This window comes from Schistocerca nitens, chromosome 1 (genome assembly GCF_023898315.1).
Source record: "Schistocerca nitens isolate TAMUIC-IGC-003100 chromosome 1, iqSchNite1.1, whole genome shotgun sequence".
Classification (NCBI taxonomy): domain Eukaryota; kingdom Metazoa; phylum Arthropoda; class Insecta; order Orthoptera; family Acrididae; genus Schistocerca; species Schistocerca nitens.
Genome location: NC_064614.1, coordinates 432753174 through 432778644, shown reverse-complemented (window position 1 = coordinate 432778644; position 25471 = coordinate 432753174). Strand labels below are relative to the sequence as shown.

At 39.3% G+C, this 25471-nt stretch overlaps 1 protein-coding gene across 2 annotated transcripts in view; it reads left to right on the top strand.

Annotated features, from left to right (window-relative positions):
- Nucleotides 1-25471, top strand: part of LOC126251169 (MLX-interacting protein) — a 420910-nt gene that overhangs the window by 349723 nt on the left and 45716 nt on the right. For both annotated transcript variants that reach the window (XM_049951617.1, XM_049951618.1), the window contains exons 12-15: nucleotides 6114-6230; nucleotides 10030-10157; nucleotides 12290-12413; nucleotides 17961-18090. In XM_049951617.1, the coding sequence (XP_049807574.1) occupies nucleotides 6114-6230; nucleotides 10030-10157; nucleotides 12290-12413; nucleotides 17961-18090 (499 nt within the window). The remainder of the gene's footprint in view (nucleotides 1-6113; nucleotides 6231-10029; nucleotides 10158-12289; nucleotides 12414-17960; nucleotides 18091-25471) is intronic.

The window sequence follows — 25471 nt, the reverse complement described above, 5'->3', positions numbered from 1 at the left end:
CATGCTGATGGCATTAGCTACACTTGAGCTCATAACAGGGAAGCTGTCCACCACCTGCTGAGATCCCTCATGTAGATAAAAGCAAAAGATTGCCTCCTGGATATTTTCAGGGGTCGGGACCCATAGGAAGTCACAAGAGGGCATCTGTGTTGAAGTGCTGAACCGTTGTCCATTTGAAGTTTCGGATGAGATTGTCTTGAAAATCATACGTCGGGTAAAAATAGTGGGTAAGACAAATTTGTAAGCTCAAACGGGGACATCAAATGATACTACACATGACCTCCAGCCCCTGCCCCCTTGGGTGGGGCGGGGAGCAACTTTTAAATCATAAATAGAAACCCCCATTTTTTATTGCAAATTTGGATTCTCCATAAAAAATAAATCAAGTTTCATCTGAAACATTTTTTTTAACCATTGACAGATGACGCTGAAATCGAGAAAAATTAAAATTGGGGAAGAACTCAGATTTATTTAGAATTATCCTAGAAAGACGCATCACATTGATAAAAAAAATTTGCACCAAATCTTTCGTTTTGCCAAATTAAGCTATTTTTGTACAAAATGTACTGTATCCTATTTTTAGCGTTACCCAGGAACGATGACATGGATGTAGTAGAATGATGTTCCCTTGCCTCTCACGTGTTGGTGTGCTTAATTAGTGTGAGACCCCTTGCCTCTCACTATTTGGGGTGCTTAATTAATGAAATTAGCCCCGAATAAATTGTTCAAAATTATCCCCATTTCCTTCAATGCATTAAGTCAATCATCTGCAAAAGTTGTCCACAGTTTTGAGCAGCACATCCCATGGTATGGCTGCACTCGTTCTTCAAATGCGTTGTTCCATATCATTTCGGGTTGTGGGCTGTCTTTCATAAACAATATTTTTTAAATAACCCCACAAGAAAAAAATCAGGAGATGTTAGGTCTGGTGAACATGGAGGCCACTGAATTGGTCCACCGCGTCCTATCCGCCGACCAGGGTACCGTAAATTTAAAACATTCTGCACATTTTTTGCATAATGTGGAGCTGCTCTGTCCTGTTGGAACCACATTCGTTGCCTAGTTTCTAAATCACCATCTTCCATTAGCTCCAACAAATCATCGCGGAGAAGTTGTAAATAAGATTTACCAGTAACATTTCGGTCAAAAAAAAATACGGTCCTATCAAATAACTGTTTTAAATTCCACACCAGACCCTCAACGGCCATTTGTGTTGATTGTCTACGGGTTTGTGCCGGTGTGGATTGACACGGGACCAATAATGACAATCATGACGATTTAATTTGCCATTGTTTTTGAATGTGGCTTCATCGGTGAACGTAACGTATCTAAAAATATCATTGTCACCTCTTATCATTTCCAAGGCCCATTGGCAGAAATACGCACTTAGTTACAAATCTTTCAGCGGTAATGCCTGTGTCAGTATGATACGATACGCATGATATTTATGTGTCTTCAAAATCCTCAAAACAGTTGATTTCGGTATTCCAGTTTCTCTCTGAATTGCACGACTACTCATTTCGAGATCCAGTTGAACACAAGCAAGAATGGTAAGGGTACGAGCGTCATTTTCATTGTATTCGTGATGACGAGGTGGATAGTGCATGTATCCATTACAGGCTCATTGAGTGCAATTTCGAATAATGTTTTCGCTTGGATGTCATCTGTTGGGAAACGATCCGCATACAATTGTGCAGCTGCAGCGTAATTGTTATGGCAGTCACCTAAAACTAACATCATATCAACAATCTCTGTAGGAGGATAGTGAGCCATGTTTCACTAAAGAATCATTTACTTTTGTCAGCTGATGTTTACGGTTCACAATCCTATAGTGAAGTGAAGTCTGATCGCATTGCACTGACCTTTATACTGAGCCATAGTTCGCAGTTTGGCCATGGTAGTGCCACAGTCAGGTGAGTAATGCAATTGTGAGAAGTTCCCTAATGAGGTTTTAACACAATTCCACCTCCCTCCATTAAAAACTGTGGCAAGTAGGATACATTTTGTAAAAGAAGAGCTTGATTTGGCATAATGAAAGGATTGGTGCACATTTTGTATTGATTTGATGCGTCCATCTCGGATCATTCTAAATAAATCTGAGTTCTTCCCCAATTTTAATTTTTCTCGATTTCAGCGTCATCTGTCAATGGTTAAAAAAATGTTTCAGATGAAACTTGATTACTTTTTTATGGAGAATCCAAATTTGCAATAAAAATGGGGGTTTCTATTTATGATTTAAAAGTTGCTCCCCACCCCACCCAAGGGGGCAGGGGCTGGAGGTCACGTGTAGTATCATTTGATGTCCCCGTTTGAGCTTATGAACTTGTCTTACCCACTCGCTGTATGGTTTTCGAAATAATCTCATTCAAAACTTCAGATGGACCACCCTGTGTAACGATTAGGGCCTCCTTCTCAATTTGTGAGTAATTCTTCTGCACTGTGTTTAGCGTCTTTGAGGCAAGTCCTGTTAGCTGCTCTGAACCTTGGAACTGCAACGAGCCAGAATAGACTCAAGCCCAAACTGGGAAGCATCAGTAGCCAAGACAAGCAGTTTACCAGGCTGAAATGTGGCTGGGTAGTGGACCAAACAAAGACTGTCCTTCAGCATCATGAATGCTGTGTCACACACAGCCATCCAAACAAATGGTGCACCCTTTCTCAGTTACCGATTTAGAGAATAGTCAATGGTAGTAGCTTTTGGGATGAATTTGTGGTAATAGGCAATTTTACCCAAAAAAGCCAAGAGTGCCTTCAGGTTAGTGGGCCATGGAAGACCGTAAGTGGCAGCGATATGACTGATGGTCAGCTTAATCTCCTGACAGGAAATGATGTATCCAAGGTATTCAACAGACGGCTGAAAGAATTCTGTATTACACAGAGTACATGTGAGACCTGCATTCTGTGTGTCTGCAACAGAAGCCGAAGGTTCTGAAGATGTTTCTCCATGGAGGGACCAGTGATGACAGTATTGTCCAGAGAGTTGATATGACAAGAAATGTGTTGTGTGAGTTGCTCCAGAAATGTTGAAAAATTGCAGGAGCACTTGGTACTTCAGAAAACAACTGCTTGTATTTGTACAGTTCAGTTCATAGAGGGTATTGACCTCTATGTATTGGTGAGATGACTCATCGAGCGGAGTCAACAGATATGCCTCCAGGAAAACCACTTTTTAAAAAACTACTGACCCCCTGTCAGCTTCACCATCAATTTATCTGAATGCAGGATGCGGTAAGTATCGATCACTGCCAGTGGTTATTGTCATTTTAAAATGCTTGCAAATGTGGAGCTTGTCAGACAGTTTCTTGATGACCACTAGTTGCACGGTTTTGTTGATGACCACTTGTGGCGTAGCCCATTGGCTTGACGAAATACATTCAGTCACATCCAAAGCCGTCACCTTGTCGATTTCCTGCTTGATTTGATCACAAAGCGGTAACAAAAAGGTGGGACAAAAATGACCATTAATCCCCTGCAAAGTTCTTAAAGTTCCTGGTACCACACTTGGCCAGAAATCCAAGAACTGAATCGGAGTCCATAAATCCAAAGGCCATGAAAGCATCCAAGACAAACAAGTTTTCATTGAAAGCACTGCTCACCACAAGAATGGTTAACGGTTGGACCACAGACTTGTACATCGTGCCTGCTGTAAATTGGCCAAGTATGGGCATCTGTTGCCTGTTGCAGCTCATAAGATGAAGCATAGCGAGTGCCAGCAGCAGGCACCAAGGTGCAAATATGTGTGAGAATGAATGAGAGACTCCGAGTTGCCAGTATTGGAGTTGCAGCTGAAAAGGTTCCTCATTGATACTCACAGTGATAAACAACTTATTGGGTACCTTTGTAAAAGTGTCACACACATTGATGCCCATAGGTTGGGGGCTCGAGGGTGTGGTGTGAGTGGGCCGAGGATTACACATCACCACAATGTGTCCTTTCTTCTCACTGTTATGGGAGACCAATGCTTGAGATAGACCAGTCGGTCATGTTGAACAAAAGACATGGGGCAAGAAGGAAGGGGCTAGAAGGAAGCAGCCTGTGTCTGGCTTATGGGCATGCTGCACCGCCACAATTTCTGCCTCAGAGGACATGCCGAAACCTGTGTTCCAGTTGTTGTCACTGTGACCATGTCCGCCCAGGATTCCAACTGGTAGCCTGCCACATGGAAAACGTAAAGTGAGCATTTGAGAGGACTTCTTTCTAGATGGAGTCTTCAAATTTTTGCTCCCATTGGGGGATCTTTCCGTTGGTGACCTATCTAATGACAGCAACCCTGACCACAGTATTCGTGTAAGACACATTATGCCAAGAGGTAACAAATCAGCACTTCCAGCTGAGACCCTGCAGCTGTACTGTCCAAGCACAGTTTGTTAGATGAAGTTGCATCCTGCACTGACAATAAGCAAAGGAGAAAATAATTTGAGCATTTCAGTAATGACAAGACATCAGTAAACGACTCATTTCAGTGAATGAGAGGGAAGAGGGTTCCTGAAGCAGAGCTAATGTCTATAACAAGTTATATGTGTGGGTTGTAGTTCACAACAGAAAAAGGGCCTTAATGGTCCCGGCACCTGTTACCTTGAAAGCGACGAAGATATGCTGCAACAACGTTTCATCTATCTCCCAGGCCTCTGCAGATTCATCATGGCCTGGGAAGGAAGGCAGCCGGGCTGGCAGCTCTTCTGTTTTGACCAGCAGTTCCATCAACATCCTGTCCAACATGGACATGTGATCTCACTGTTGCATTTCCAACCACTGGTGGCTCTCCAGTCATTATTAAAGTACGCTTTCATGAATCAGCTCCAAGAATGCCCTGGCTGTCATCATCAAATTGTCCAGAAACACAGCAAGAAAGTCAAAACCCCCTCATTGCCGCTCTGTTCTAACTCCCCACACAAGTAAGAACACACACAAAGTTATAACAGATTTAATAAGAACACCAATCTGATATTCCACACCAGTTCCAGACTACAGCCGAGGACAGTCTACACAGCACAGTTCACGATTAGTCAGAAAGACCAGAGTAGAGGTAACTACGATGAATGTACAAAAGTAAATGAGAAAGAGAGTTCCCCACTCCGAGGTTATATGTTGTTAGTTTGTCTGTCGGTGAGCAGTGGTGGCGCTGATCAAAGACAGCACATGCAGGCCATGATGCAGTGCTGTCCTTTGATGGTTGATCACGGCACTGCCTGGTGGCCAGCCTCACACCGCCTGGCGCTATTGGGGGTGAGCTGAATACCAATGGCTCACATCGGCACCATACGGACCTAATGGTAACAGTGGCAGAGGCATCAGTCCACCATAGTCTCCTGGCCACATAATCACATTTCAAGGTTGGTTCACTACCATTGATTATGTGTAGAGGTTGCCTAATAGGTTTCACCTCATGGTCTGAATTTCGGTTCATTCAGGAGGCACCTTTCACGGAGATGGTCGCATTTATACAGTGGTTTTGCCCAATCAGTTAGTGAAATGGAACCAATTTCTGTTTTCAGACTGAAGTAATATTATTTGAGTAGTGATTCTCCAACAGAAAGGGGTTCCTACTCAATGGTCTGAAGATGACCACAGTAGTGGTCGAAACCGGTCACCTTGTTAAATAAATCGTGATCAAGACTGTTTTTAGTAGTAATTATTTATAAGACATTGATCACTGCTGTTCCCATAATGCATTCTGAAGTAATATTTGCCTAGAAGATAGTGTTAAATTTTAATATCCACAGTGCAGGACTCATTATCTGTTGCTAGTGAAAGATAGGCCACTGTCATTGCCAACAGAACTCTTGCAATACACAAGACGACTTAATTCCATACTTTGGTGTCCCCATAGTTTTACACAATACTTGCATAATAAGCGCAGTTAGGTATAAATGTCTGTAAAGATTCCCATGCAAGCAATTCGTGAAAATTGTACATTATATTTTGTAATGATAAACAGAATTTTTTTTAAATATTTCATCATTCTTGTAAAGATGATAATGAAGATCCACGTAATGTTAATGAAAAGGGCTTTTTATAAGTTAAGAATAAAAAATTTTGGATTTGTTAGATTAATTATAAATAGTTTGTCATCTATAAACTTATTAGAAGGAAACAAATTTTCTTTATTTCAGGAACATCGCCGTATGTGCCATATAAATGCAGAGCAGAAGCGACGTTGCAACATTAAGAATGGATTTGACATGTTGCATTCTCTCATACCTCAGCTGAATCAGAACCCAAATGCAAAGGTGTGAGACAATTCGATGATTAGTGTTTTTGAAACAAAGTAAAGTTGACACTGTTTAAGGAATAGAACAGTAACTTATTTTCTGTTTTGCAGAGTAAAACATTTGTGATTGTAAGATTCTTAACAGTTAAGTTCCATAATTATCTTTTATTTCCATTTTAACAGCTGTTGCCCCATCCACGCCAAAAAATCGCTGCCATATTGGTGGCCATCCGTGGAAAGTGTATCTGCAGTGAAGGCAATTCCCATGCCCTTTATGCTGAAGGTCTCACTAAGACCTTCACAGATAGGCACCAGCCCCTAAGTCTAGTCCACAGACAGATTTTCCATTCAGTAACCCTCCTGTCTCCAAGAACCAAGGGACAACTCCCACATCACTTTATGTCATCTGGAATTGGAACAATCGAACGATATCCTCCACCAGGGCTTCAACTATCTATGATCAAGCCCAGAAATGAAACACACCCACAATTCTTCCCACCCCTCCTAAAGTGGTATTCCACTCTACACACCCAATCTACACAATACTCTCGTTCCACTTTGATGCCACACCACCTTCAACCCCTTGCCACATTGGTCATATCCCTGTGGGAAACCTAGGTGCAGTACCCGTTTGATTCACTCACCCATCCCATACTATCCCAGTCACATTACAGGCTTATCCCATCTCATCAAAGGCAGGGGCCGCGTGTGAAAGCAGCCAAGACATTGCCAGCTCTGCTGAAATTTCTTCAAAGTATTTTATGTGTACATGACCACCAACCAACTGTCCATCAAAATGAATGGCCACTAACGAACTGTGGCTAAGAACAGAATTGACCATCAGGCTGTGGAACACGCTGTTGAGCACTGGATCCTTCCACCTAGCAGCTGCTTTTCTGAACTCATAGATAGGAGTTACCCTGGCAAGACATCCTTCTTTCCCATAATCCTCCTGATATCAGTCTACATTAATCCCTTGCCCCACACCTACCCTCTCCTTGCCCCAGAACCCTAACTTCACCCATTTTGCCACCACACACTCTTCCCCAAAGCCTCCCCTTCCTCTTTTCTGTCATCTCCTCTCAACCAACTCCCCATAATCATCATCATCATCATCATGTGCTGCACAACCTCACCATGGCCAGTGCCTGCATGTCACATTTTTATCCCATGCACTTTCTGCCTGTCCCTCCCACATTCAGTTTTTTTTACCTGCAGAACTTGAGTCCCAGCATTGTGTTTTCGTGTGGCACAAAGTGTGTGTGTGTGTGTGTGTGTGTGTGTGAGAGAGAGAGAGAGAGAGAGAGACTATATTATTATACATTACTGTGTTTGTTAATAAAGTTCCTTTGTGATATTTTCAGAAACATTTATAGAGCTGAAGTAAACTATTTATTTCTTGATTAAACACAATAAGTATAGTAATTCCTTTCACACAGTTTTAGTCAAAATATGAGGGATAGCAATGTAGGCCAGTATACTCAAATAAAAACAAAGTAATGTCCTAATCACTGAACCATGGACATTTCATTATTCTTACCTCAAAAACTTGAAGGGTCCAAGGATGTGTAGATCGAATGCTTATGTTTATGGGCCATACAGCAGATATGCTGAACCTAACAATGGAATTTCTGTTTCCTCTGGCACATCAAGAGAAATTTATGGTTTTGTGTTGTCATGCCAAAGACATCATCAGTTAACTGTGAAGAATCTATCGGTCAGATCAGTTTATTTCATTTTTGTAATAGGCCAATAGAGTTACTACAAATATTTACCAGTATTTAACAGGCCATCTAGTCAATATGGGGTTTGATTGTGACCAACCATATTTGGTGTACCATTAGACAACTTTATTTACAAGGCAAACCTCTCAACTAGAACTTCAGCAATTTAAAAACACAAACAACTTAAAACTGACTTATGAAACACTAATGAATTAAATTGGAGATATCTTAGAATAGATTATTCTCAATAACCTGTGCCAATTTTTAAAATTATATCAACAAAAATAACCAATGTTTGAAAATGTAATATAGACCTATAAAAAAACTATTCTCCTGCCACCAGTTCTTGAATAGATTTTTTTATGTATGTGCATTAAATCTTAAAATTAGCAACACTTGGTGTGGTGATAAAATTGGCTAGTGCCAGAAAGGATCTTGGAAGAATAACACACACAAATATACAAAAAAAAAGGGTTAACTCAATTGTAGCAGCACTGTGCAGTTGACAGATAGCTCCTGTCACTCAATACAGCCACCGCAGCAATTCATAAGCAACGGGTTGAGTACAGTATCCAGCCCAGGAAGCAATCACTTGCTCCTCCCGTCTGTCTACATGCAGATCCACAGCGAGCCCCAGTTGTCCACCACATCATTGCTGCTTACTCTGCCCAGAGCAAGAGTGCCGTACACTGCCAAGTTGCTGTTGCTCAGGACAGAAACGGATTCTCCTCTTGCCATTGCACCACTGTTAACACCTCGAGGAGCAGGCACTGCCCTCTTTCCTGCTTGCAAGTGTCATCAAGGAGCAGCACAGTATCTACATTTACATCCACATCCAAACTCCGCAAGCCACCTGACGGTGTGTGGTGGAGGGTACCTTGAGTACCTCTATCGGTTCTCCCTTCTATTCCAGTCTCGTATTGTTTGTGGAAAGAAAGATTGTCGGTATGCCTCTGTGTGGGCTCTAATCTCTCTGATTTTATCCTCATGGTCCCTTCGCGAGATATACGTAGGAGGGAGAAATATACTGCTTGACTCCTTGGTGAAGGTATGTTCTCGAAACTTCAACAAAATACCGTATCGAGCTACTGAGCGTCTCTCTTGCAGAGTCCTCCACTGGTACGGATCCCACACCGGTGAGCAGTATTCAAGCAGTGGGCGAACAAGTGTACTGTAACCTACTTCCTTTGTTTTCGGACTGCATTTCCTTAGGATTCTTCCAATGAATCTCAGTCTGGCATCTGCTTTACCGACAATTAATTTTATATGGTCATTCCATTTTAAATCACTCCTAATGCCTACTCCCAAATAATTTATGGAATTAACTGCTACCAGTTGCTGACCTGCTATATTGTAGCTAAATGATAAAGGATCTTTCTTTCTATGTATTTGCAGCACATTACACTTGTCTACATTGAGATTCAATTGCCATTCCCTTTCATTTATATATATTGTGAATAGCAACGGTCCTATGACACTCCCTGCGGCACACCTGAAATCACTCTTACTTTGGAAGACTTCTCTCCGTTGAGAATGACATGCTGTGTTCTGCTATCTAGGAACTCTTCAATCCAGTCGCACAATTGGTCTGATAGTCCATATGCTCTTACTTTGTTCATTAAATGAGTATGGGGAACTGTATTAAACATCTTGCGGAAGTCAAGAAACACGGCATCTACCTGGGAACCCGTGTCTATGGCCCTCTGAGTCACTTGGACGAACAGCACAATCTGGATTTCACACTATCGTCTTTTTTGAAACCCATGCTGATTCCTACAGAGTAGATTTCTAGTCTCCAGAATATAGTTTAAAAGTCAGCAGGCTGTCACTGATATGGAGTATGCTGAATAGCGATACAGTTTTAACTTTACTTGCCATATGAGATATTCGGTAAACAAAAAATGTTGTTTCTTCTTGCAATTTAATTATTTGCTACAAATACAAAAGTGTCAGTAGTTCTGAAAAGGTAGTGATGTATCTCATTTCACTTTTGTATAACTAGAAATTACTAAGAAGTAAACATGTTGTCAATAGTGTCACTCAGATGTAATGGTGAAATATTTGTTGAGTTTTCTTTGTTGATTGTGTTCACAGCTTAGTAAGGCAGCAATGTTGCAGAAAGGTGCAGAATACATCCAACAGCTGAGAGCTGAACGGGATCAGCTGCGAGAGGAGATGCTGAGTCTCCGCCAGGAAATAGAGTGCCTCAATGCATCAATTAGGTATGACTCCAGAACATATTATTTTTGAGATTTCCATTACCCTCAAAAAAAAAAAAAAAAAAAAAAAAAAAAAAAAAAACTTCTATTTTGAAACCAAATGCTTAGTTCTTAACCTTACTTAGAAAACTGTAAGGGTACTAGCCACCAGTGTGTGCAGAATTCATGCCTACTTTAGAAAGTCTACCTGAAAATGCTAGTTGGTGATGGTCCAAGGTAGAACTTCAGAGGTGCTGTTCCTCGGCTTTTTCCTCAGCTTTTCAGTAGTGCTCCTAATGTGCTTTGGATCTTTAAAGTTTAGTTGTAAGAAATCCAAGAACTTTGAACAGACAGAATAAAATTTACTTTCTAATTACAACGTGGTAGGAAAAAAGAAATATTATGCTTAGTTGCTTTTGACTACATATAAATATAAATCGTTGTATATAGAAATATAATGTGCAACAGTGTGTTATCATTGTTAATGAATTTTTAATGGGGCTCCATCTGTGTATTAGATTATGTATGTTGTTTGTTCCATAGATGTGTAGTGAGATTATCTTGGATGTGAAATGTATTCCATTGATACTAAGTGAACAGTCCTCAAAGGTGTAAAAAAAAAGTAATTCCATATTTACATTAAAAATTAATACAGCAAATACCCATCAGCATGTAAATGTATACATATACATATGAAAATAAATAACTTAAATCCTAAACTGTAGTAGCCAAGCCCTGAGAGCAAGTTTAATAAAGATACAGTTTATAGCAATTGCGTATACCTATCATTTTTCTGCACTTTAAATTGTGCGTACAATAAATTCTGCTTGCAAGTTATTCGGTGGGGGGAAATTGGCTACCACTTGTGTTCTTATGTGCCTACAATAAATTCTGTTAACTAGTTATTCAGTAATGAGGGAACTGGCTGCCAATGCATTCTTGAGATGTAGCTTACATGGTGCTTCATTAATAGCTGAACTTTTCATGGTTTGCTGACAAATTATTGAAAAAGTTTGTTTCTGAACAATAAGATATATTTTTGTACCTAAGTAAGTGTTATTATGTCTTTATAGATTTTCTCATTCCTATTATTGATTTTGTTAACTGAGTTGTTGAAAAATAAATATTTGGTGTTTGGAAATTCCAGTTACCAGCTTCTAGGGCTTATAGAGGGGATTAGTACATAATATTTTGAATAGGAACCCATGTCTGGAAACTAATTGTTTCTGTTGTACAATGGTTTCAATTCAGATGTGTAACTTGTCCACTTTTGCTTGAGAAACTGAATTAGACATGATACAGTACAAGTATTTGGTAACAGTTTGAAAGAAAACATAACGAAACATTCATTTATCAATTAAGCACATTGTTTGTGTAAACAATTAAACATTACATGTGTACATTATTCCAGAACAAAAAAGGACCCAACATACTGTATGTCCAGAACAGTACTGATGCACTACAACAGCATCTCGATGTGGCGAACACCAGCATTGATACATACATCGTACCTAGGAAGCACGTTCTGGTACAAACTCTCCATCCCACCTGGTGTCTCTTCAGTTTCTAGTGCAGCAGCCAGAATTCGTGCCAGCAGATCTTCCTCTGTCTCTACAGGAGTCCTGTAAATTAAACTTTACATATGCCCCCACATCAGGTGACTGTCTGACATAGTACATGTCATCCTGTCTACCTTATTGGCATACCAGGACAAGCAACTCTTGAGATTTTTCTCTTTCCCTTGACAGACATGAATGTGTTACACATCTGAATTGAAACCATCGGACATGGGTTCCTAGTCAAAATATTTTGTACTCACTCCCCTCTAAAAGTCCTAGAAATTGTAATGTATGGAGATCCAATATTTTAACTACTATCTTATTATTTTCAACTATTTCTAGAAATTAGTAAAGATAATAATTTTCTTGAAATAATTTTTGTTGTGTGGTTAAGTGGGCATTCAGTGCTCTCTCTCTCTCTCTCTCTCTCTCTCTCTCTCTCTCTCTCTCTGTGTGTGTGTGTGTGTGTGTGTGTGTGTGTGTGTGTGTGTGTGTGTGTGTGTGTGAGGGTGCGCGCATGGGTTTTTGGCACAGGGGAAGCATCTCAAGGATATAAAACCAATTTTTTAGGGTCATTGCATAAATTATTTGTTGCAGCAATTGTCAGGCGCTGCTTCCAGCTACTGGAGCGCCTGTCTCACGGCAACGAACCAGTAAAATGAAAGAAATGTTTGATGAATATGTTCGTATCAGGACACTAGAGAACTGGAAGTTCTGGATCGTATCCTTTCAGACATTCTTGTATGTCTATTAAGTAGTTTAGTATTCATAATCCTAAACTTAAGTAGATTCATGAACAAATTAGTTCTTGTAAATTGTTCAAAGTACCGTCAAACAGGGTGATTTCAGACGGTTTTGTCATTATTTTGATTGTAACTTTCGTATATATTGTTGGATTAAATTGATTGTTATGGAAGTGGTAGGGTATATGTGTAACGAATAAAATATCCCAGAACCAGAAAGTGTATATGTAAGTATATTTATCTGAGGCAGTTAAATAAAGTGTCCGAAGTCACCCCATGGATTGGGGTGATTTCGGACATATGTGTTTTTTAAATCTCTGTCTGAAATTACAGTATATAGAGGGTGAATTCAGACAGTTACTGCCTTTTTTTAAAATTCTACATGCTTTTTATTTGATTTTGGTGACATTTTACACATTTTAAGGGAGCCCTTTGTTACGAATAAGTGATATGGAATGATATAATGAATTTTATATAGTACAGATAAGTTTTTATTTTGCAAGAATTTAAATAAACTGTCTCTTTGTTCACTTCTGCTCAAGCTCATTTAATATTCTGACTGTCGTTTGAGGAATAAATGCACCCATTCTTCTCCTGGCAAGATATTACGAAAGTTCTTCTCTTTTTGGCTAGATTTATCAAGTTAGCCTTTAACTAAATATCTAATATCCAATTTAGTGAAAGGAATTCCCCAATGTGCAGCCCTCAAAAAACCTTGCTTCAACATTTCTTCTTCTTCTTTATTTAGCACTGGCTGTCCTCCCATTTCTTTCGGATGTACTTCCTGCACTTTATTTTGTAGGGTTGATTTAGGTATACCATACAAATCACATGCTTTTCTGTACGATAATTTACCACTCTGAATATCACGAACAGCTTTATCTAAAAGTTCTGGGTCATAATTACACTGTACTGTAGCACCTCTCCTGCTCTTATTCGTTCTTGGCATTGTCCAAAATCACCCCACACAGTACACAGTTTTACAAAAACCGTCGTTATTTTATAACCTTGCATGAGAAACTCGACAGACTTGTACAGAAATTGTCTCAATGTTGTTAGCTGCTGAGCGTGTCGACAGTTATGGTTACAATAACTTCCTGCTCGGCACAACAATAGAAAGCTTCCACTTTACGATAATGCATGGATTTTTAACACAGAGACTGTTCGTCAGTTGTTCACCTAGGGAAACAATTGACGCAAAATAAAAGTTGTGGAAAGCAATAAATGCAATCTTGCGCTTAAAATAACTGGCGCACAGACATTAAAATAAGTAACTGTTTGTTTCTGTGCAATAGCAAAGAGCAAATAAACCATACTGTCCGAATTTGCCCCAGTGTCCAAAATCACCCCGTTTGACGGTACGTGTTACTTTATGTAATGACACAAGAAGAACGTATAATGAAATTATATTAGCAAAAATATGTTTGTCTTTTGACAACAATTCGATTAGAGCATACATAAGACTTGTTTCCGTTACATACCTGTGATTCAAGAAGTAAGTAGATCTTCTTACTTTTGTATTTGTCTGCCCTTCTGAATCTGTCCAGAAAGTTAAAGCAGTGAATGTGAGAGAAAATATCTGTTTATGAGGTAGGAAACATTTATTACATGAGCAAATGTAGTATGATGTAAGGGAATTAACGACCAACAGTTAATTCAGAAGATTTGGCTGAATAATCATGAGTGGCGTTGTATGCGATACCACTAAATTCTAAAGCAGGTGCAAATGTGATGCTTAATGTTTTCAACTATCAAGTAATTACTAACCTCTGGAGCATCCAGATATTAATGTAAACTTCCATAATAACAACAGTGGTACAATTTGTATCAATAGAAAATCAGCCATTGGAAATTTATAATTGAGTATTCATTACAGTCAAAGTTGTGGTGCAGTACAATCGATTACTGACTTGAGCCAATGGAATTGATTACTGCCTTGGGCCATTAGGTGCCATATTTGGATCTACAAAAATCAAATAAAAATTGACAAATACAGTTTTGTATATTTGCCACTTCATGTTCCATTATTGTAAATCTGAATTGTTGAACCGGGTAGGCAACTGTATTGCATTGTAACTGTGGCTGTAGTAGACAATCAGCAATGAACTTATGAGTAACATGTAACAGACACACAGTGAAAACAACAAAAAAGTGAAGTGAACATGGTAACTGGCCTTCCTTATTGTAGTCACTGATCACAAGTCTAGGCCATATTACCATGTTTCATGACAGGTGCAAAGTGTATGGAGTGAGGCATGCTACAAGTGTGACATACGTAGGGAACTTGCAATGCCCTTTTATGCAGTTTCTGGTTAGGTACCATTGTACATTCATTCTGAGGATATGAAAAAAAGATAAAATTCAAAAACATTGTGCAGTAGACCTCAGACAAGTATGACCTGAGAAAGGTTATGAGGATGGGTTCAGCAGCCAGCAAGTGCCTTTGGATCCCTTATCTGAAACACACATCTCTTGAGACAGTATGAAAGAATGACAAAATGCTCAGCTTACCTTCAAATTTTGTCTAACTTTAAAATTGCCTCGTTGCATGGCTGCTGTCCATTTCCAGTGAAGACCGTTGACTTTGGGGATTTAAAACAGTTTTGGCTCATTATCATGGTTTCCTCTTCAGTGTGGCACAAAACACTTGTATAGCATCCCAAGAATATAACTATTCTGTCAACATAAAAACGATTCTCACATGTGCACAAAACTAAGCTAGTAGCAAGACTTTTTAAATACATTTTTATGTGCCGCCAACATGAACTCTGTTAAGAATAATGTGTGCAAAAAGAAATAATTTGAAATCCAACACATACTCTTCTGTGGCTGATTTTCTGTAAAATAGAGCTTTAAGTAAGATCCATTTGAACATAAGTATACAATGAAAGGTTATTTCAAAAAAGTAAATTTATTTTCAGAAAGTACATATTTCACTCTACTTTTCGATATAATTGCCAAGTTTGTTGAAACACGTATCATACCTCTCAACCAATTTTAAAATACCCTCTTAATAAAAACTTGGCACCTGCTCCAATAACCAAGACTTCACTGCCATTTTCACATCTTCGTCGTCATTGTAACAGTTGCCAGTGAGGTGTTCTTTGAGGTGGAGGAACAGATGGTAATCGCTCGGCGCAAGATCAAGACTGTAGGGTGGGTGGTCTAAAACTTCCCACCCAAAACTGTCCAATAAATCGTGGGTCTGACCTGCAGTGTGTGGTCTTGCATTGTCATGGAGAAAGACAATTCCCTTCCTCAGCATTCCGCATCTTTTGTTTTGAATCGCTCTGCGTAGCTTCTGCATTGATAGTGGTTCCTCGTTGCATCAAGTTGACCAACAAAACACCATGCCTATCCCAAAACACCGACGCCATGATTTTGTGCTGGGGCAGAGTCTGTTTGCCCTTCACCTTTACAGGCAAGTGTGTGTGTGTGTGTGTGTGTGTGTGTGTGTGTGTGTGTGTGTCCATTCCATTCCATGCTCTGTTGCTTCGACTTGGGCATGATATGCGAAATCCATGTTTTGTCTTCAGTTGCAATCTGACTTAAGAAGCCGTCACCTTCTTCGTGATAACAAGTCAAGAACTTCATCGCACACTCAAATCTTTGGTTTTTTGGTCCTCTGTTAGGAGTTTCAGGATCCAATGGAAGCACAGTTTCCTAAACTTTAAATGTTAGGAAACAGTGTTGTAAAGCACTGATCTCGACACGTCAGGGAATTCGTTTGAGAGACCTGTTATTGTGAAGCGCCTGTTCTCACGAACCCTCATTTCAACTGAAGCCACCAAATTGTCCGTAATCAAAGAAGGGCGACCGGACCGGTCCTCATCATGGACGTTGTCACGGCCAGCTTTGAATTCTCGTATCCACTTATGCATTTTGCTTTCACTCATAACAGTATCACTGTACACTTTGCAAATATGTTGATGAATTTCTGCAGCAGACAGGTTCCTTGCTGACAAAAACCATATCACTGAACAAACCTCACATGTGGCGGGTGAGTTGATAGTCTTAAACATTTTGAAAGCATAGAACAGAACCGTACAGGTTAGCTACAGAGCTGAAACTGAGCACAGTTGTTCCCGTGCTCGTTGCGGTATACGCGCGATCTACTAGTGTCTACAACAATACAGACCTTACTTAAAAAACAAGCCTCATATATCTCACGGAAAATTGGTTGCTAATGTTGGTACCATTAGTGGTTATAGCTTTTGCCACCAGTAACATCCACTGTGTGGCCATGGTCTTTAGCACGCAAGGTGTTAGACTTTGGCCTTGGAGCTCCTGAGTTCAATCCCAGATAGGAGTGGGGATTTTTTCTTGTTCAAGTCTCTCCAGTATGGCTTCAGATCCACTCAACCTGGTATTAAATGAGTACTGGGAGTCTTCTTGTGTGTAAAAGGCAACCAACACAATTTACCTGCCACCCTGCATCTCCTAGTACCACAGCAAAGAAAGGCTGCAGTCTCCCTACAGATAGGCCAATAGCCCAGCCATGGGCTAGCACCACAGACTTTGCTTTACTTTTTTTAACAGTCATTGTTTCAGAATTCAGAGTTTGTCACGAGGCCTGTAGTATGAGGAGGAGGTGGTTGTAGTCACTGTGATCCACTGCACATGGCTGCTGCAAGATTGTATGATTATTCTTCAGCTCCACATTGTCTGCTTCTGCTTCTGTAGAGTTTTCAGTGTGATCTTGACTCCTGGCAAGGCACCTAAAGGAGGTTTTTAAAAAACAACAAAACTGAAAAGGCTCAAGAGGTAAGAAGTTGATAACAAGGCAGATTCCATTATTTTTGTATTTGATCCTTGGCAGGCACAAAAAATTTAATTTTCAAAATCAGTACTATGTTTTACTTCCTCCTGCCACTTCCATTCTTTCCCCTCCATATGTCGTTAGTCTTATTTTTGTTTGTGTTCCCTTCTTTCTTGGTTATGCACCACCTTTAAATTTCTAATGATATCCTGGCAGTGGCCTCAGTCTCCTATCTGAGTAATTGTTCTTCCTCATACATTTTGTGTACCTTTGTTTTTTCTTGTTTTGATTTTAAATGCTCCCTTGCATATTGGGTGACATGACTAGTTGCTATTGACCAACCATATTTTTGCCTTGGAGGGGAAATCATTTTTACTTACTTTACAGGAATGAATTCATTTTTTCAATACTTTTCATTCTACTAACATCTGCTGTAGTAAATATATAGGACTATTCTAGCCTTCCTTTGAATATATATATAAATATTGTAATTATTGTAAGACTTAAGTTCAGACATTCTCCTTTCCAGTTGCTTAGCAAATTCTGATGGGTCAGGTTTTATCTCATAGGATCTTCTTTCTAAAGTTTTCTTTTGCCAACAATTCTTTATTACAATTCCTTATTTAATATTCTGTAGCGTATATTTTCTAATTCTGACCCTTTGTTCACTTACTGTTTCTTACTCATTCTTTAGCAGTTGTTAAAATTAATCATGTTTCATATTATTTTTTTGGGATTATAATATTTTACTTTAACACATATTCAGTTTAGCATATTATTTGAACCACTTTTGTCATCATATACAGCAGCTGTGAGCACTGCAAGCCTTGATGACTTATACCGCTCCACCTTATTATGGGTTGAGCAGCATTGTTCCCTTGTTGAACTCCGACCAGGTACGTACACACAAGCATGGAATTTTTTACTGCATATTACCATATTTACCTGATTATAACACAAGGTTTTTTTCCAAATTCATCTTTTGAAAAATATGGGTCATCTTATATTCACAAACTAAACTATAACTACTGAGGTCAATGATTTTACATCGTTTAAGAGATTAATATAGAGGCCATCCTGCACTTACAGGTAAAGCTTTGACTTTTGAGGTTTTGTACAGCTTTATTTTGAAGAATTCGAAAGGGCAGGGCTTAGCAAACAATGCTTTTGTTCAAATAGGCTCAACATTTCCTGAATAGCTGATTCGTTCAGTGCTGTATTCACCTCGGTCACACAATTGTGTGACATTTGACTCGTGGTGCTAGTGTAAGTGATATGCGAGACGTTGTGAGCTAGACACTACAGTCTAATGCTCTGTTTAAAACTTGACAGTTTTGTGAAACACAGGAGGAAGTAGCATTAAATTCTATCAACTTACAAACTTTTGTTTTATTTGAACAGGTTTGCAATAAAAGTTCTCATACATGTATGGATACCATATACACACATTTTATGTAACTTTCAAAGGCAAAAGTCTTGTCTATCAAAAACCATCATTTGATTCTGAACTCAAGTCAGTATTTTGTTTGGTTATGAGAAACTAGAATGATTTACCAAATGGGTTGCAAATTAAAAATTTAGTCGCAGTTCATGTATTAGAATATTGGGGGAAATGTCACAAGCTTTTAATTAGCTTTAGAGCAAGATAGTGACATTTAGATGATATGAGAAACAAAATTAACTCAGAACTGAATGTCTGATAAACGAAATAAAATTGTTATTGTAAGAATATATTACAGCAGAAAGACCCATTGTGGAGATAATACGAACAGATGTCACTAGATCACAGGACAAGTGAAAGTTCGAGAATTGGACTTGAAACATGATTGTGACCATTTATTTATGTATTAGTTGCTGTTGTTGCACTATAACCTGCATCCTCACAGTCAATGCACAGTAGTACGGAATGATTGGGTGGGGAGGGGGGGGGGGCAGCTTAGTTGAGAACTACAATGGATGCAGGGAAGGGAGGGGTAACCTTGTAGCAAATTTTATCATGCTGCCAACCACAGGAATGTACTGTACCTTTTTTAGGAATATCTACTGTGTTTAAACTGCAGTTTGCCTGAATCCATTTGTACTCAGAATCGAATTGACTTCAAAATTGGACAAATACTCAACAGTAGCATAGATTTCTGCAACAGATGCTAAAAGTCTAGGTCATGGCCAGTGGCCTACTTATGTATTTTGTGCAGCAATGTTGTCAATACTCTACGTGAGGTATAACAGGAATCATAGGGTTCTAACACAGCCAATGAGAGAGTGGCAGACAGACGATATGTTTGGAAGCCAGAGATGATGTAAATTTGTCACATTAATATTGAAGTGAAATCTGCTGCATGTTCAGGAAAAAAAGTCATGTTCTCAGATCCTACTGTAACCACAATCTCAGAAATGGCCAAGTATTTGTGACAATGAAGATATAAGTTTCACAACTGTCCTGCTAGAATGATGATGATGATGATTAAAAATAGTGATACCACAGATGACAGGAACAAAAAAGACAGTAAAGTTAAAAATTAATGTAAATCATTTTGTTTTGTTTATTTTATCACTCTTTGTATAATGTAGACAGTGAATAAATGACATAAGTTTAAATAGACACTTTATAAACTTTTTAGGTAAAACCCTTTCAGCAGTAAAAGTTTTTAATTTTGATTAGTCAGTGTATGTTAAAAAATAATTTTTTCTAAAGCATCCTCTTTAAAATTGAGGGTCGTCTTATATTCAGGTAAATACGGTACATTGCCTGCTTTCACAGTTAATTTTTCATTTTATGTCAGTTTTTTAGCACAAAATGCGTTGTTATCAAATAAAACAAGAGTATAAGTGTAGTAATATAAGGTTATTGGATAAACTTGGTAACTTTGTAAGATATTTCATGACAGTCTACTAGTCTATTACATATCAAATATTGTTTCATCTCCTTTCATGTACATCAACATGACTGATCACGGCACTTAAGTACTTGGCAGTAGGTTTATTAAATCAACTACTGACTATTTCTCTACTGTTTCATTATCAAACAGCTTTAATGATTGCCACCCACCTCGGTTATCATGTCCAAGAGACACTGTCCCAAGTTTCACAATAGTACAAAATCAGCTGCTCTTCTTTGGACGTTTTTGATGTCCTCTGTCAATCCTGTCTGGTAAGGACCTCATACTTCACAGCTGTACCCTACCAGAGGACGGACAAGTGTAGTGTAGGCAGTATCTTTAGTTGACATGTTGCATCTTTTACATGTTCTTCCGATAAAACACAGTTTTGGTATGGCTTCGCCACACCATTATCTTTTAAGTTGTTTGTAATTCTAATTACTAGGTACACGGCTATTACAAATGATTGAAGCGATTTCATAAATTCACTGTAGCTCCATTCATTGACATATGGTCACAACACACTACAGATACGTAGAAAAACTCATAAAGTTTTGTTCGGCTGAAGCCGCACTTCAGGTTTCTGCCGCCAGAGCGCTCGAGAGCGCAGTGAGACAAAATGGCGACAGGAGCCGAGAAAGCGTATGTCGTGCTTGAAATGCACTCACATCAGTCAGTCATAACAGTGCAACGACACTTCAGGACGAAGTTCAACAAAGATCCACCAACTGCTAACTCCATTCGGCAATGGTATGCGCAGTTTAATGCTTCTGGATGCCTCTGTAAGGGGAAATCAACGGGTCGGCCTGCAGTGAGCGAAGAAACGGTTGAACGCGTGCGGGCAAGTTTCACGCGTAGCCCGCGGAAGTCGACGAATAAAGCAAGCAGGGAGCTAAACGTACCACAGCCGACGGTTTGGAAAATCTTACAGAAAAGGCTAAAGCAGAAGCCTTACCATTTACAATTGCTACAAGCCCTGACACCCGATGACAAAGTCAAATGCTTTGAATTTTCGGCGCGGTTGCAACAGCTCATGGAAGAGGATGCGTTCAGTACGAAACTTGTTTTCAATTGTGAAGCAACATTTTTTCTTAATGGTGAAGTGAACAGACACAATGTGCGAATCTGGGCGGTAGAGAATCCTCACGCATTCATGCAGCAAATTCGCAATTCACCAAAAGTTAACGTGTTTTGTGCAATCTCACGGTTTAAAGTTTACGGCCCCTTTTTCTTCTGGAAAAAAAAAAAAAAAAAAAAAAAAAAAAAAAAAAAAAAACATTACGGGACACGTGTATCTGGACATGCTGGAAAATTGGCTCATGCCACAACTGGAGACCGACAGCGCCGACTTCATCTTTCAACAGGATGGTGCTCCACCGCACTTCCATCATGATGTTCGGCATTTCTTAAACAGGAGATTGGAAAACCGATGGATCGGTCGTGGTGGAGATCATGATCAGCAATTCATGTCCTGGCCTCCACGCTCTCCCGACTTAACCCCATGCGATTTATTTCTGTGGGGTTATGTGAAAGATTCAGTGTTTAAACCTCCTCAACCAAGAAACGTGCCAGAACTGCGAGCTCGCATCAACGATGCTTTCGAACTCGTTGATGGGGACATGCTGCGCCGAGTGTGGGAGGAACTTGATTATCGGCTTGATGTCTGTCGAATCACTAAAGGGGCACATATCGAACATTTGTGAATGCCTAAAAAAACTTTTTGAGTTTTTGTATGTGTGTGCAAAGCATTGTGAAAATATCTCAAATAGTAAAGTTATTGTAGAGCTGTGAAATCGCTTCAATCATTTGTAATAACCCTGTATATAGTGGAACTGACAGCCTTTAGACTTGTGTAATTTATGATGAAACTGAAATTTAACTGATTTCTTTTAGAATTCATGTGGATGACCTCACACTTCTCCTTATTTAGGGACAATTGTCACTTTTCACACCATGCAGATACCGTATCTCGGGTCATTTTGCCATTGGTTTTAATTTGCTGAAGACTTTTCTCAAAGGTAAATGACAGCATAGCCTGCAAACAGTCTGCAAGGACTGCTGAGATTGTCTCCTAAATCGTTTATAGAGATTAGAAAAACAGAGGACCTATAACACTTCGATTACTACAAACTGTGACCTTTCTGATGACAGTGAATCACAAATCCTTTTGCACAACTGAGACAATCCCTCACCCTCATAGACTCACAATTCGATTAGAAATCGCTTTTAAGGAACGGAATCAAAAGCCTTCTGGAAATCTAGAAATATGAAATCAGTTTGAGATCCCAGCCAGTAGCACTAACCACTTTGTGTGTATATATAGTTGTGTTTCACAAGAATGATATTTTTTGAATCCTTGCTGACTATGTGGCAGTACACAGTTTTCTTTGAGGTAACTCACAACGTTTGAACACAGTGTATGTTCCACAGTTCTGCTGCAAATGAACATCAACAATAAGAGTCTGTAATTCATCGGATTATTCTTATTTCCTTTCTTGAGGATTGGTTTGTCTTGTGCAACTTTGTAGTATTTAGGTATGGATCTTTCGTCTAGCGAGCAATTGTATATGTTTACAAGTATGGAACTATTGTATCAGTATACTCTGAAATGAACTTAATTGGTACATAATCTATACCATAAGATGCCTTTATTAAGCAGTTTAAGCTGCCTTACTATGCCAAGGATATCTACTTCTAAGTTACTCATGTTGGTAGCTGTTCCTGATTCAAATTCTCGAATATTTACACCATCTCCTTTGGCAAAGGGGTTTTAGAAAACTTTGTTTTGTAACTCCGCTTTATTGGCACTGTTGTCGGTAATGTTAACATTGGTATCACGTAGTATACTTTACATAAGACCAGAAGCTCTTCAGATTTTCTGTCAAATCTCGAGACAGAGTTTCGTTGTAAAAGCTATTAAAAACATCCCACATTGAAATCCACACTAAGTTTTGAGCGTCACTAAAACATCACCAATCTTTTGAGATTTGGCATTCTTTTAAATTTGGCATTCTTTTTTAATTGCTTCTTTGACAGTGTTCTGACCTGTTTTGTGTACCATGGGAGATCACTGCCATCTTTTATTAACTTAGTCAATATAAATCTCTTAGTTGCTGCCAATACTATTTCTTTGTATTTAAACGACATTTGGAAGGAATGGAGACTGTCTCTTGGGAAGGTGTCAAGCAAATTTTTATGTACTTTTTAAAATGGATGTATTTTCCATTTATTTTTTGTGGTATTCATCCTTGCTACAACAACCTTGTGGTCAGTAACCCCTGTATCCATCTTGATGCTTCCTATTTGCTCAGGGTTAATTGTTGTTAAGAAGTTGGGTATATTTTCGCAACCATTTACACTTAGGGTGAGCTCCTGAGCTTCAGTGCTTTCTATTAGCGCTTGGAACTTTGATTCTTATCCAACACAGCTACGATGATTTACAACTACAGTACTGACTGTCGCTGTGTCCACCCTCATCCTGTGTTTGTCCTGCATCCTTTGAGACTGAAGCCCTTTCTGTATTTTCCCAAGACCCTCTAACTTAGAAAACTGCCCAGATCATTCTTCACAGCCCCTGCTACTTTCGTAGTTGTTACCTGAGTGTAGTGGACCTTTGACGTCTGAAGCAGAACCTGGAACCCCACTGCACTATAGCACATGTCTAGGAATCTACAGCCTGCACAGTCACAGAACTGCCTGAGCCTCTGATTCAGATGCTTCACTGGGCTCTGTACCAAACATCTGCCATCGGTCCTGTTGATGATGCTACAGATGATGAGCTCTGCCTACATTTCACAGGCAAGACTGGCAGTCTTTACTAGATCAGATAACCAGCCAAAACCAGCATCCTATACTCGTCATGGCTTCCGGAAGCACATCCATGTCATTCTAATACAGGTTTTCCTTAGTTTCAAAAAATACCTACAGACTTGTTTTTCTCCCGCTGGATACTGGCATTCATTATGTTACAGTGAAGATACATGTATTTAGTAACAAAAGTTGTGTTAGAGCTTTTTTATCAGATATTTTCAAAATAAACACTTTTCTGCACAGAATAAGACAGCACAATGTGAACAGTGGTTCCTTGTTTGGGAGGATTATTTCTTTACTCTAAATCAGGCCAACCTGTTTTATGTTTAGTCTGGTTTCCCTAAATTACTTCCGTTGGGTGCTGCATCTAATTTCTTCCTCCAATCTTTTAGAACACTAGCTGTATGCCCAGTAACTTCATTGTCAATACAGTGTAAATGCCTTTATCACTATGCCCTCTGTTATTCCTTTTATGTGTTTTCTGCATTGAATGGCCAAAAACAGTCTGAAAATATTGTAAGGTGTTCCAGTGGATGTTGGGCTGAGAAGTAATTGTTGAGAAAAACATTCGATCCATTGCGCAGTTTCCAAGTTATTTAGCACTGAAGCTAGTCAATTTGGTCATCATGCCCGTAAATGCAAGCAGCCTGCCAATACAATTAATGTCAGTTGTTCTCATAGCATAGGTGATAGTGCACCAAACTGTCAGCATTGGTTCAGTTTCAATCCTTACTACCGTCCCATGTGCAATTTTTGTATTTGCTCTCTTGTTCAGTTTTAAGAAACCAAATGAAAGCACGTTTGGCAACACCACCTCTTAGTAGCTGCTTGAGTTTGCTCTCATAACTACCTAATTGGCTATCTTCCCTACTAAATAATTTGGAAAAGGTGCAACACACCAAATTTTTTTCTTAAGAATTATTTCTCAGCAAAACCTCCCCAGGAACAGCCTTGAAATCTTTTCAGACTGTTTCTGACCACCCTGTACAAGCTCATAAGCATTAAATTAAACATAATCACCATGCAAAGGATGTAGGCGATAATATTAATAATAAATGTAAGTTCAAACCTGGTTGGTTGTTGGAATTGAGTGTGTTGTAGAACAAATTCCCACCTCTGCATTACAGGCAGTGCTCAACAGAATCGCAAGTTCCACAGTTGGTCAAGAATGTTTTACAGAGCATTGTCAGCAACAAGATACTGTTTATCAAAAGGAAAAATAGTTTGAGAAAACTGTAAAAGTACAGAGAGAACACTAACACTAAAGATGAAATTTTTAAGTGTTGGTGGAAACGTGTAAAAGTAAATAAACTAGCCTAGCCTTCAAGTCTGTTAGTTGCTTGCTTAAGGAGGATAGAGGAATGTGTTGGGGAAGGTTAGAAAGGAGGCAGGTCATTCAGCACATATGTTGAGGGGTTTCCACCCATTTTTAGTATGATGAGGGGCAGAGGGGGGCGGGGGGAGAGAGAAATGCTGTGCCATCTCCAGACCAGAGATGAGATGTATTTTGGAGTAAGTGGAAGAGAAGGGGAATACCAGTGAGAGAGAGCAAAACACATGAAGATAAAAAAAGTGACAGAATAAGTTA